Raw genomic sequence first — 13,124 nt, forward strand, 5'->3', positions numbered from 1 at the left:
GCGGATAGCCTCATGAACGAATCTCTCTTGGTAACCGTAAGGGTGAACAAGCAATTAAGACCCCAAATGGTTGATCAAATCCTTCCAATGATTGCTAAGCCCAGAATCCATCTCCTCGGTTGAAATTGTCTCCGTGTTTGTACGTGCGGATAGCCTCATGAACGAATCTCTCTTGGTAACTGTAAGCGTGAACAATCAATTAAGACCCCAAATGGTTTGTCAAATCCTTCCAACGATTGCTAAGCCCAGAATCCATCTCCTCGGTTGAAATTGTCTCCGTGTAGGTACGTGCGGATAGCCTCATGAACGAATCTCTCTTGGTAACCGTAAGCGTGAACAATCAATTAAGACCCCAAATGGTTAGTCAAATCCTTCCGACGATTGCTAAGCCCAGAATCCATCTCCTCGGTTGAAATTGTCTCCGTGTAGGTACGTGCGGATAGCCTCACGGCGGCGGCGGTGGCGATGGCGGAGCCCTTTTTGTCCGTCCCCCACCCCCCTGCCCTCAGGTTGCCACGTTCGCCGGGGGCGAGGGGCACATCTACCCGGACTTCGCGTCCCGCGTGCGATTCGCCCGCAACGCGACGCGGAGGGACGCGTCGCTGCAGATCGCCGGGCTGCGGGCGAGCGACGCCGGCGTCTACACGTGCAAGGTGAAGTTCGGCACTTTCATCAAGCTAGAGACCATCAGGCTCACCGTGCTGGGTAACGAACGCACGCACGCGCACACGCACGTACGCACACGCAGGTACGCACGTACACACACGTACACGCACGCACACACACGTACACACACGCATGCACGTACACACGTATACGCACGCACACGCACGTACACACATGCACGCACACGCACGCACACGCACGTACACACGTACACGCACGCACACGCACGTACACACACGCACGCACACGCACGCACGCACGTACACACGTACACGCACATGCACGTACACACACGCACGCACGCGCACATGCACGCACGCACACACACGTACACACACGTACACGCACGCACGTACACACACGCACGCACACACACGCACGTACATGCACGCACGCACGCACGTACAACAACAACAACCGCCATTCGCCACTAAGTGGCGGTGACGTCACCACGACGCTTGTGCCAGGCTATGTGCACCCTGAGGCCACGTGAAGTATCGAACGCCCGCTGGCAGGAGGTCACGGGGCAGACCCAGGTGCCACGGGTCGACTGACTGTGGCAACCTGCTGTGCTTTAGCCACCCGGCGCTCCGCTCGTTGTTGTGAGCGTCGCTCCTCCGCCCTCCGTTGTTGTTGGAGGGTGACTGCCTCCAACTGCCCAGTAGCGTCCTTCACGAGCCTCCTCCACAGAGGCCGATCTTGACACCGCTGGTACCAGTCATCGGCAAGTCCACTCAGCTCCACGTCCTCCTGTACCACATCACTCCATCTCTTCTCTAGCCCGTGCCGTGCCCGCGTAGCCCCCTCAATCCGGCCAAACAAAAGCTGTTTCGGCATGCGGTGGCTGGGCATGCGGGCTACATGACCCAGCCATCGCAGCCTTCCCCGCCGGAGGAGCTCACCGATGGGACCTTGCCCAGATCTTTCAAGGATTTGTGAGCTCCTCACACAATCCATTCTGGTTAAACCCAGGATGGATCGTAGGCAGGCCAGCATAAATGTTTCTAACCGGCGAAGATGTTCCATTAGGGGGGTCCACGTTTCGCAAGCGTAGAGAAGGGAGGGAATGACCGTGGCCGAGAAGACCTGAAGCTTAGTGCGGAGCGACAGACCAGGTAGCTTCCACACAGCGTTACGCAACCGATGAAAAGATATTGCCGCTCGACTGATTCGGAGTGAGACCTCTGCTGTTAAACTGGAGCCAGTCATAAGCACACTGCCCAGGTATGGGAAACTCTCCACTCTCTCCACAACTGCCCCATCACCGATTGGGAGTTTTGGGGGCGGAGTGTCCGATGGTACAAAATACCCAGGCAGGTGCTTAGTTTTGGTGGGGCTGATGGTAAGGCCCCACCTCTTAGTGGCACGCTCCAGTCTCAGCAGCAGCGTTTCCAACTCCTCCTCTGAATGAGCAGTTATTACCAAATCATCAGCATACATAACATGGTTGAGCAATAGGGAGCCATCCCTTGACCGCACCCGGGCGTCGATCAGCCTCCCATTATATCTGTACCATATGGAGATTCCCCCGGTACAGCTATTGAAGGCTTCACGAACTACGTGGTCAAAGTAGATGTTAAATAATGTGGGAGCCAGAGGACATCCCTGTCACACCCCAAGGTTAACAGGGAATGGCTCTGACTCCCGGCCACGTAGTTTTACCCGGGCCCGCTCACCATCATGAAGGTCCTTAATGATCGTGAGCAGAGGGTCAGGTACTCCAAAAGCACGAAGAACAACCCAGAGCCCAGGCCTACTGATGGTATCATAGGCCTTGACCAGGTCAATAAAGCAGAGATGTAGGTCTTGTTGGAATTCCCTACACCTCTGCTGTAGCAGACGGACAGAAAATATGGCATCTGTGCAGGACCGCCCTTTCCTGAAACCGCATTGGGGCTCCGCAAGCCTCTCCTCAGCATGCCTGGCAAGGCGATGTTGAATAATCCTTGCCAGGACCTTTCCCGGCACACTGAGGAGTGAGATGCCCCTGTAGTTGTTACAGTCTGTGCGGTCCCCCTTCTTAAAAAGGGGGACCACCAGGGCATCCTTCCAATCCTGCGGAACCCATCCAGTGGTCCAGACTGTTGTTATGATGTCATATAGGGCAGTCTGTGCACAAACGCCGCCCTCCCTCAGCATTTCGCTTGGGAGATCATCTCTGCCCGCTGCCTTTTCTGGTCTCAGACTCCGGATCGCCTTCAGTACTTCCTCAACAGATGGCACCTCAGCCAGCCACTCACAGGGGGTGACTTCTTCCAATATTTGAGGCACCGCAGCCTCAGCAGGGTCATCCTCACTTTGTGCCACGATGTTTTCCTGGCTGAGGGATTTTCCCTCCCCCAGGACCTCACAGAAATGCTCAGAAAACCTGCAAACCTGTTTCTGGGGGTCGGAGATTGGGTCACCGTTTTTTCCCCTAATGATGGTAATAGGTGTGGCGCTGCAAATTACTTTTTTGATGGAGTTAAATAGAGATTTGTGATCACGGGCCACTGAGGCAGACTCAATCTCCTCAGCAACCCGCGACTACCACCCATCCTTGCAGCGCCTCACGGCTCTCCGAACCTCCGAGCGAAGGCTGCGGTAAGCCTCCACATTCTCTGACGTGGGATTCTGTAGCCGATGACAGTGGGCCTGTCGCTTTTTCTCAACCATCCTGAACACCTCCTCTGTCAGCCAGGGTCTATGGGGAGGTCTGGACCGCGTACCCAAAGCAGCCATTGCAGCTGCATGAGTCACAGTCCTAAACCTCGCCCATTTACCCTCGACATCAGGAGGAGTGGAGGACGATGCCAATCCCAGCCGCAAGCGATGATGAAATTCTCGCTTGCAACTTTCATCAGATAACTGAGACCAGGCCACTTTAGGTTGGAATGGGGTCCTGGGTATACACCCACCACCGGAGTGGAAGAATGGCAGGCACATCTTACAGATGACTAGTCGATGGTCAGAGGGCAGATCAGCTCCACGGTAGGTCCTGGTGTCAAGGACATGGGCTCGCATCCGCTGGTCCGTCACTATGTAGTCCAGCAGATGTTCTTGCTTGGACCCGGCATGCATCCATGATGTTGTGTGGATGCCCCGATGCCGGAACAGCGTGTTGGTAATTACAAGCCCATGGGCTGCACAAACATCTAGCAGCCTCCTACCGTTGTTATTGAGCTGATCTGGCCCATGCCCTCCAATCACTCCAGACCAGGTGCCAGTATCATGACCAACTCGGGCATTGAAGTCACCCAACATGATAACTCCATCCCGAGGGGCCACTTTAGCCAGCACCTGTGACAGGAGGTCATAGAAGGCATCTGACTCATCGGCTTTGCCTGCATCCCTCCACGGATGTTCATCTTTGGTGGGGGCATAAGTAACAACGACCACCATTCCTCGCCTCCGGTTGATGGGAAGGCGAGCCCAAAGTAGCCTGGGACTTACAGCTTCTCACACCTCACCGCTATGCTCCCACGCCCCCTCATTCTTTTGTTCAAAAGAAGAGCCACACCCTGTTGTTTGGCAGTCTGCTGCCCCGAGTAGAGGACGGTCCACCCCTCATGGTGGCAGGAGCCAGAGCCGGTCCACCGGACCTCCTGAATGCCACACAGATCCAGGCGGTACCGTTCCAGCTCCCGACAGAGGAGTGGCAGCCTCTCCTCCGCAGTGAGCGTTCGAACATTCCACGTGGCCACCCGTAGTGGCTTTTCGTTGTTTCTGGAGGAGCCCCGAGGGTAGATATTCAATCTCCTGGCTCCGCCAATTGGGGTTTGGCCAGGAGACGTCATAGACGCCTGGCCCCCCGGGGCCTCCGGCACAAGCTTATTAGTTACATATTTCAGTTTAACTCGTGGTTTAGCGGTAATTAATTGAAGGTGGAGGGGTTACCAGCCCCTCGCACCCGTACACACACGTACACACACGCACGTACACACACACACGTACACGCGCGCACACGCACGTACACGCACGTGCACGCACGCACACACATGCACGTACACGCATGTACACGCACGCACGCACATGCACGCACGCACACGCACGTACACACACGTACACACATGCACGTACACACACGCACGTACACGCACGTACACGCACTTGCACGCACGTACGCACGTACACGCACACATGTAGACATACGTACACGCACACATGTAGACATACGTACACGCACGTACACGCACGTACGTGCACGCACGCACACACACGTGTGCGTGCGTGCGTGTACGTGTGGGTCTCTGTGGGTCTGGGTGTCTGTGGGTGTCTACGAGTGTACGTGTGCACGTTGAACTTGTTTCGCGCCGTAAAGTAGCCAACCGTGCTGTGGGTCTCTGTGTCTGTGGGTCTCTGTGTCTGTGGGTCTCTGTGGGTCTCTGTGTCTGCGGGTCTCTGTGGGTCTCTGTGAGTCTCTGTGGGTCTCTGTGAGTGTCTCTGTGTCTGTGGGTCTCTGTGGGTCTCTGTGTCTGCGGGTCTCTGTGGGTCTCTGTGGGTCTCTGTGTCTGCGGGTCTCTGTGGGTCTCTGTGGGTCTCTGTGGGTCTCTGTGTCTGTGGGTCTCTGTGGGTCTCTGTGGGTCTCTGTGAGTGTCTCTGTGAGTCTCTGTGGGTCTCTGTGGGTCTCTGTGGGTCTCTGTGGGTGTCTCTGTGTCTGTGGGTCTCTGTGAGTGTCTCTGTGTCTGCGGGTCTCTGTGGGTCTCTGTGAGTCTCTGTGGGTCTCTGTGGGTCTCTGTGGGTCTTTGTGGGTGTCTCTGTGTCTTCGAGTCTCTATGGGTCTCTGTGGGTCTCTGTGGGTCTCTGTGGGTTTCTCTGTGTCTGTGGGTCTCTGGGGGTCTCTGTGGGTGTCTCTGTGTCTGCGGGTGTCTGTGGGTCTCTGTGGGTCTCTGTGGGTCTCTGTGAGTGTCTCTGTGTCTGCGGGTCTCTGTGAGTCTCTGTGGGTCTCTCTGGGTCTCTGTGTCTGTGGGTCTCTGGGTCTCTGTGAGTGTCTCTGTGTCTGCGGGTCTCTGTGGGTCTGGGTGTCTGTGGGTCTCTGTGGGTCTCTGTGGGTCTGGGTGTCTGTGGGTCTCTGTGGGTCTCTATGGGTGTCTCTGTGTCTACACGTCTGTGTGGTTCTCTGTGAGTCTCTGTGGGTCTCTGCGGGTCTCTGTGGGTCTCTGTGGGTGTCTCTGTGTCTGCGGGTCTCTGTGGGTCTCTGTGAGTCTCTGTGTCTGCGGGTCTCTGTGGGTCTGGGCGTCTGTGGGTCTCTGTGGGTCTCTGGGTGTCTGTGGGTCTCTGTGGGTCTCTGTGGGTCTCTATGTCTGCGGGTCTCTGGGTCTCTGTGAGTCTCTGTGGGTCTCTGTTGGTCTGGGTGTCTGTGGGTCTCTGCAGGTGTCTCTGTGTCTGCGGGTCTCTGGGTCTTTGTGGGTGTCTGTGGGTCTCTGTGAGTCTCTGTGAGTGTCTCTGTGTCTGTGGGTCTCTGTGAGTCTCTGTGAGTGTCTCTGTGTCTGCGGGTCTCTGTGGGTCTCTGTGGATCTCTGTGTCTGTGGGTCTCTGGGTCTCTGTGAGTGTCTCTGTGTCTGCGGGTCTCTGTGGGTCTGGGTGTCTGTGGGTCTCTGTGGGTCTCTGTGGGTCTGGGTGTCTGTGGGTCTCTGTGCGTCTCTATGGGTGTCTCTGTGTCTGCACGTCTCTGTGGGTCTCTGTGAGTCTCTGTGGGTGTCTCTGTGTCTGCGGGTCTCTGTGGGTCTCTGTGAGTCTCTGTGTCTGCGGGTCTCTGTGGGTCTGGGCGTCTGTGGGTCTCTGTGGGTCTCTGTGGGTCTCTGTGGGTTTCTCTGTGTCTGTGGGTCTCTGGGGGTCTCTGTGGGTGTCTCTGTGTCTGCGGGTGTCTGTGGGTCTCTGTGGGTCTCTGTGGGTCTCTGTGAGTGTCTCTGTGTCTGCGGGTCTCTGTGAGTCTCTGTGGGTCTCTCTGGGTCTCTGTGTCTGTGGGTCTCTGGGTCTCTGTGAGTGTCTCTGTGTCTGCGGGTCTCTGTGGGTCTGGGTGTCTGTGGGTCTCTGTGGGTCTCTGTGGGTCTGGGTGTCTGTGGGTCTCTGTGGGTCTCTATGGGTGTCTCTGTGTCTACACGTCTGTGTGGTTCTCTGTGAGTCTCTGTGGGTCTCTGCGGGTCTCTGTGGGTCTCTGTGGGTGTCTCTGTGTCTGCGGGTCTCTGTGGGTCTCTGTGAGTCTCTGTGTCTGCGGGTCTCTGTGGGTCTGGGCGTCTGTGGGTCTCTGTGGGTCTCTGGGTGTCTGTGGGTCTCTGTGGGTCTCTGTGGGTCTCTATGTCTGCGGGTCTCTGGGTCTCTGTGAGTCTCTGTGGGTCTCTGTTGGTCTGGGTGTCTGTGGGTCTCTGCAGGTGTCTCTGTGTCTGCGGGTCTCTGGGTCTTTGTGGGTGTCTGTGGGTCTCTGTGAGTCTCTGTGAGTGTCTCTGTGTCTGTGGGTCTCTGTGAGTCTCTGTGAGTGTCTCTGTGTCTGCGGGTCTCTGTGGGTCTCTGTGGATCTCTGTGTCTGTGGGTCTCTGGGTCTCTGTGAGTGTCTCTGTGTCTGCGGGTCTCTGTGGGTCTGGGTGTCTGTGGGTCTCTGTGGGTCTCTGTGGGTCTGGGTGTCTGTGGGTCTCTGTGCGTCTCTATGGGTGTCTCTGTGTCTGCACGTCTCTGTGGGTCTCTGTGAGTCTCTGTGGGTGTCTCTGTGTCTGCGGGTCTCTGTGGGTCTCTGTGAGTCTCTGTGTCTGCGGGTCTCTGTGGGTCTGGGCGTCTGTGGGTCTCTGTGGGTCTCTGTGGGTCTGGGTGTCTGTGGGTCTCTGTGGGTTTCTGTGGGTCTGGGTGTCTGTGGGTCTCTGTGGGTCTCTGTGGGTCTCTGTGTCTGCGGGTCTCTGGGTCTCTGTGAGTCTCTGTGGGTCTCTGTGGGTGTCTCTGTGTCTGCGGGTCTCTGTGGGTCTCTGTGGGTCTGGGTGTCTGTGGGTCTCTGTGGGTGTCTCTGTGTCTGTGGGTCTCTGTGGGTCTGGGTGTCTGTGGGTCTCTGCAGGTCTCTGTGGGTGTCTCTGTGTCTGCGGGTCTCTGGGTCTCTGTGGGTGTCTGTGTGTCTGCGGGTCTCTGGGTCTCTGTGGGTGTCTCTGTGTCTGCAGGTCTCTGTGGGTCTCTGTGGGTCTCTGTGAGTGTCTCTGTGTCTGCGGGTCTCTGTGAGTCTCTGTGGGTCTCTCTGGGTCTCTGTGTCTGTGGGTCTCTGGGTCTCTGTGAGTGTCTCTGTGTCTGCGGGTCTCTGTGGGTCTCTGTGAGTCTCTGTGTCTGCGGGTCTCTGTGGGTCTGGGCGTCTGTGGGTCTCTGTGGGTCTCTGGGTGTCTGTGGGTCTCTGTGGGTCTGGGTGTCTGTGGGTCTCTGTGGGTCTCTGGGTGTCTGTGGGTCTCTGTGGGTCTGGGTGTCTGTGGGTCTCTGTGGGTCTCTGTGGGTCTCTGTGTCTGCGGGTCTCTGTGGGTCTGGGCGTCTGTGGGTCTCTGTGGGTCTCTGGGTGTCTGTGGGTCTCTGTGGGTCTGGGTGTCTGCGGGTCTCTGGGTCTCTGTGAGTCTCTGTGGGTCTCTGTGTCTGCGGGTCTCTGTGGGTCTCTGTTTGTCTGGGTGTCTGTGGGTCTCTGTGGGTGTCTCTGTGTCTGTGGGTCTCTGTGGGTCTGGGTGTCTGTGGGTCTCTGCAGGTCTCTGTGGGTGTCTCTGTGTCTGTGGGTCTCTGGGTCTTTGTGGGTGTCTGTGGGTCTCTGTGAGTCTCTGTGAGTGTCTCTGTGTCTGTGGGTCTCTGTGAGTCTCTGTGAGTGTCTCTGTGTCTGCGGGTCTCTGTGGGTCTCTGTGGGTCTCTGTGGGTCTCTGTGTCTGTGGGTCTCTGGGTCTCTGTGAGTGTTTCTGTGTCTGCGGGTCTCTGTGGGTCTGGGTGTCTGTGGGTCTCTGTGGGTCTCTGTGGGTCTGGGTGTCTGTGGGTCTCTGTGGGTCTCTATGGGTGTCTCTGTGTCTGCACGTCTCTGTGGGTCTCTGTGAGTCTCTGTGGGTGTCTCTGTGTCTGCGGGTCTCTGTGGGTCTCTGTGAGTCTTTGTGTCTGCGGGTCTCTGTGGGTCTGGGCGTCTGTGGGTCTCTGTGGGTCTCTGTGGGTCTGGGTGTCTGTGGGTCTCTGTGGGTCTCTGTGGGTCTGGGTGTCTGTGGGTCTCTGTGGGTCTCTGTGGGTCTCTGTGTCTGCGGGTCTCTGGGTCTCTGTGAGTCTCTGTGGGTCTCTGTGGGTGTCTCTGTGTCTGCGGATGGGTCTCTGTGGGTCTGGGTGTCTGTGGGTCTCTGTGGGTGTCTCTGTGTCTGTGGGTCTCTGTGGGTCTGGGTGTCTGTGGGTCTCTGTGAGTCTCTGTGAGTGTCTCTGTGTCTCTGTGTCTGTGGGTCTTTGTGAGTCTCTGTGAGTGTCTCTGTGTCTGCGGGTCTCTGTGGGTCTCTGTGAGTCTCTGTGGGTCTCTGTGGGTCTCTGTGGGTGTCTCTGTGGGTCTCTGTGAGTGTCTCTGTGTCTGTGGGTATCTGTGGGTGTCTGTGGGTCTCTGTGAGTCTCTCTGGGTCTCTGTGAGTGTCTCTGTGGGTCTCTGTGGGTGTCTCTGTGTCTGCGGCTCTCTGTGGGTGCCCGTGGGTGTCAGAGACCCACAGACTCACCATACAGAGACCCACAGACTCACTACACAGAGCCCACAGACTCACCACACACAGAGACCCACAGACTCACCACACAGAGACCCACAGACTCACCACACAGAGACCCACAGACTTACCACACAGAGACCCATAGACTCACCACACACAGAGACCCACAGACTCACCACACACAGACCCACAGACTCACCACACACAGAGACCCACAGACTCACCACACAGAGACCCACAGACTCACCACACAGAGACCCACAGACTCACCACACAGAGACCCATAGACTCACCACACACAGAGACCCATAGACTCACCACACAGAGACCCATAGACTCACCACACAGAGACCCACAGACTCTCCACACACAGAGACCCATAGACTCACAAAGAGACCCACAGACTCACCACACAGAGAGTCCCACAGACTCACCACACAGAGACCCATAGACTCACCACACACAGAGACCCATAGACTCACCACACACAGAGACCCACAGACTCACCACACACAGAGACTCATAGACTCACCACACACAGAGACCCATAGACTCACCACACACAGAGACCCATAGACTCACCACACACAGAGACCCATAGACTCACCACACACAGAGACCCATAGACTCACCACACACAGAGACCCATAGACTCACCACACACAGAGACCCATAGACTCACCACACACAGAGACCCATAGACTCACCACACACAGAGACCCATAGACTCACCACACACAGAGACCCATAGACTCACCACACACAGAGACCCATAGACTCACCACACACAGAGACCCATAGACTCACCACACACAGAGACCCATAGACTCACCACACACAGAGACCCATAGACTCACCACACACAGAGACCCATAGACTCACCACACACAGAGACCCATAGTCTCACCACACACAGAGACCCATAGACTTACCACACACAGAGACCCATAGACTCACCACACACAGAGACCCACAGACTCACCACACACAGAGACCCATAGACTCACCACACACAGAGACCCACAGACTCACCACACACAGAGACTCATAGACTCACCACACACAGAGACCCATAGACTCACCACACACAGAGACCCATAGACTCACCACACACAGAGACCCATAGACTCACCACACACAGAGACCCATAGACTCACCACACACAGAGACCCATAGACTCACCACACACAGAGACCCATAGACTCACCACACACAGAGACCCATAGTCTCACCACACACAGAGACCCATAGACTTACCACACACAGAGACCCATAGACTCACCACACACAGAGACTCATAGAATCAGCACACAGAGACTCATAGACTCATCACCACACAGAGACTCATAGACTCAGCACACACAGATACTCATAGACTCACCACACAGAGACCCATAGACTCACCACACAGAGACCCATAGACTCACCACACAGAGCCCCATAGACTCACCACACAGAGACCCACAGACTCACCACACAGAGACCCATAGACTCACCACACACAGAGACCCACAGACTCACCACACACAGACCCACAGACTCACCACACACAGAGACCCACAGACTCACCACACAGAGACCCACAGACTCACCACACAGAGACCCACAGACTCACCACACAGAGACCCATAGACTCACCACACACAGAGACCCATAGACTCACCACACAGAGACCCATAGACTCACCACACAGAGACCCACAGACTCTCCACACACAGAGACCCATAGACTCACAAAGAGACCCACAGACTCACCACACAGAGAGTCCCACAGACTCACCACACAGAGACCCATAGACTCACCACACACAGAGACCCATAGACTCACCACACACAGAGACCCACAGACTCACCACACACAGAGACTCATAGACTCACCACACACAGAGACCCATAGACTCACCACACACAGAGACCCATAGACTCACCACACACAGAGACCCATAGACTCACCACACACAGAGACCCATAGACTCACCACACACAGAGACCCATAGACTCACCACACACAGAGACCCATAGACTCACCACACACAGAGACCCATAGTCTCACCACACACAGAGACCCATAGACTTACCACACACAGAGACCCATAGACTCACCACACACAGAGACCCACAGACTCACCACACACAGAGACCCATAGACTCACCACACACAGAGACCCACAGACTCACCACACACAGAGACTCATAGACTCACCACACACAGAGACCCATAGACTCACCACACACAGAGACCCATAGACTCACCACACACAGAGACCCATAGACTCACCACACACAGAGACCCATAGACTCACCACACACAGAGACCCATAGACTCACCACACACAGAGACCCATAGACTCACCACACACAGAGACCCATAGTCTCACCACACACAGAGACCCATAGACTTACCACACACAGAGACCCATAGACTCACCACACACAGAGACTCATAGAATCAGCACACAGAGACTCATAGACTCATCACCACACAGAGACTCATAGACTCAGCACACACAGATACTCATAGACTCACCACACAGAGACCCATAGACTCACCACACAGAGACCCATAGACTCACCACACAGAGCCCCATAGACTCACCACACAGAGACCCACAGACTCACCACACAGAGACCCATAGACTCACCACACAGAGACCCACAGACTCACCACACACAGAGACCCACAGACTCACCACACAGAGACCCATAGACTCACCACACAGAGACCCATAGACTCATCACACAGAGACCCATAGACTCACCACACACAGAGACCCATAGACTCACCACACAGAGACCCATAGACTCATCACACAGAGACCCATAGACTCACCACACACAGAGACCCATAGACTCACCACACAGAGACCCACAGACTCACCACACAGAGACCCACAACACAAGGCCCACAGACTCACCACACACAGAGACCCATAGACTCACCACACACAGAGACCCATAAACTCACCACACACAGAGACCCATAGACTCACCACACAGAGACCCATAGACTCACCACACAGAGACCCATAGACTCACCACACAGAGACCCATAGACTCACCACACAGAGACCCACAGACTCACCACACAGAGACCCACAGACTCACCACACACAGAGACCCATAGACTCACCACACAGAGACCCATAGACTCACCACACAGAGACCCACAGACTCACCACACAGAGACCCATAGAATCATCACACAGAGACCCACAGACTCACCACACAGAGACCCACAGACTCACCACACACAGAGACCCATAGACTCACAAAGAGACCCACAGACTCACCACACAGAGACTCACAAACTCACCACACACAGAGACCCACAGACTCACCACACAGAGACCCACAGACTCACCACACACAGAGACCCACAGACTCACCACACAGAGACCCACAGACTCACCACACAGAGACCCACAGACTCACTACACAGAGCCCACAGACTCACCACACACAGAGACCCACAGACTCATCACACAGAGACCCACAGACTCACCACACAGAGACCCACAGACTCACCACACAGAGACCCATAGGCTCACCACACACAGAGACCCACAGACTCACCACACACAGACCCACAGACTCACCACACACAGAGACCCACAGACTCACCACACAGAGACCCACAGACTCACCACACAGAGACCCACAGACTCACCACACAGAGACCCATAGACTCACCACACAGAGACCCATAGACTCACCACACAGAGACCCACAGACTCACCACACAGAGACCCATAGACTCACCACACAGAGACCCATAGACTCATCACACAGAGACCCATAGACTCACCACACACAG

At 55.8% G+C, this 13,124-nt stretch overlaps 1 protein-coding gene across 2 annotated transcripts in view; it reads left to right on the forward strand.

Annotated features, from left to right (window-relative positions):
* The window catches only part of LOC142910681 (coxsackievirus and adenovirus receptor homolog), a 107,817-nt gene that overhangs the window by 9,103 nt on the left and 85,590 nt on the right, over positions 1–13,124 (forward strand). For both annotated transcript variants that reach the window (XM_076060062.1, XM_076060063.1), the window contains exon 3: positions 510–705. In XM_076060062.1, the coding sequence (XP_075916177.1) occupies positions 510–705 (196 nt within the window). The remainder of the gene's footprint in view (positions 1–509; positions 706–13,124) is intronic.

Source organism: Petromyzon marinus, unplaced genomic scaffold (assembly GCF_048934315.1).
Source record: "Petromyzon marinus isolate PM22_M1 ecotype Great Lakes invasive population unplaced genomic scaffold, UKy_Petmar_22M1.pri1.0 PM_G_Scaffold_15, whole genome shotgun sequence".
Lineage (NCBI taxonomy): Eukaryota > Metazoa > Chordata > Hyperoartia > Petromyzontiformes > Petromyzontidae > Petromyzon > Petromyzon marinus.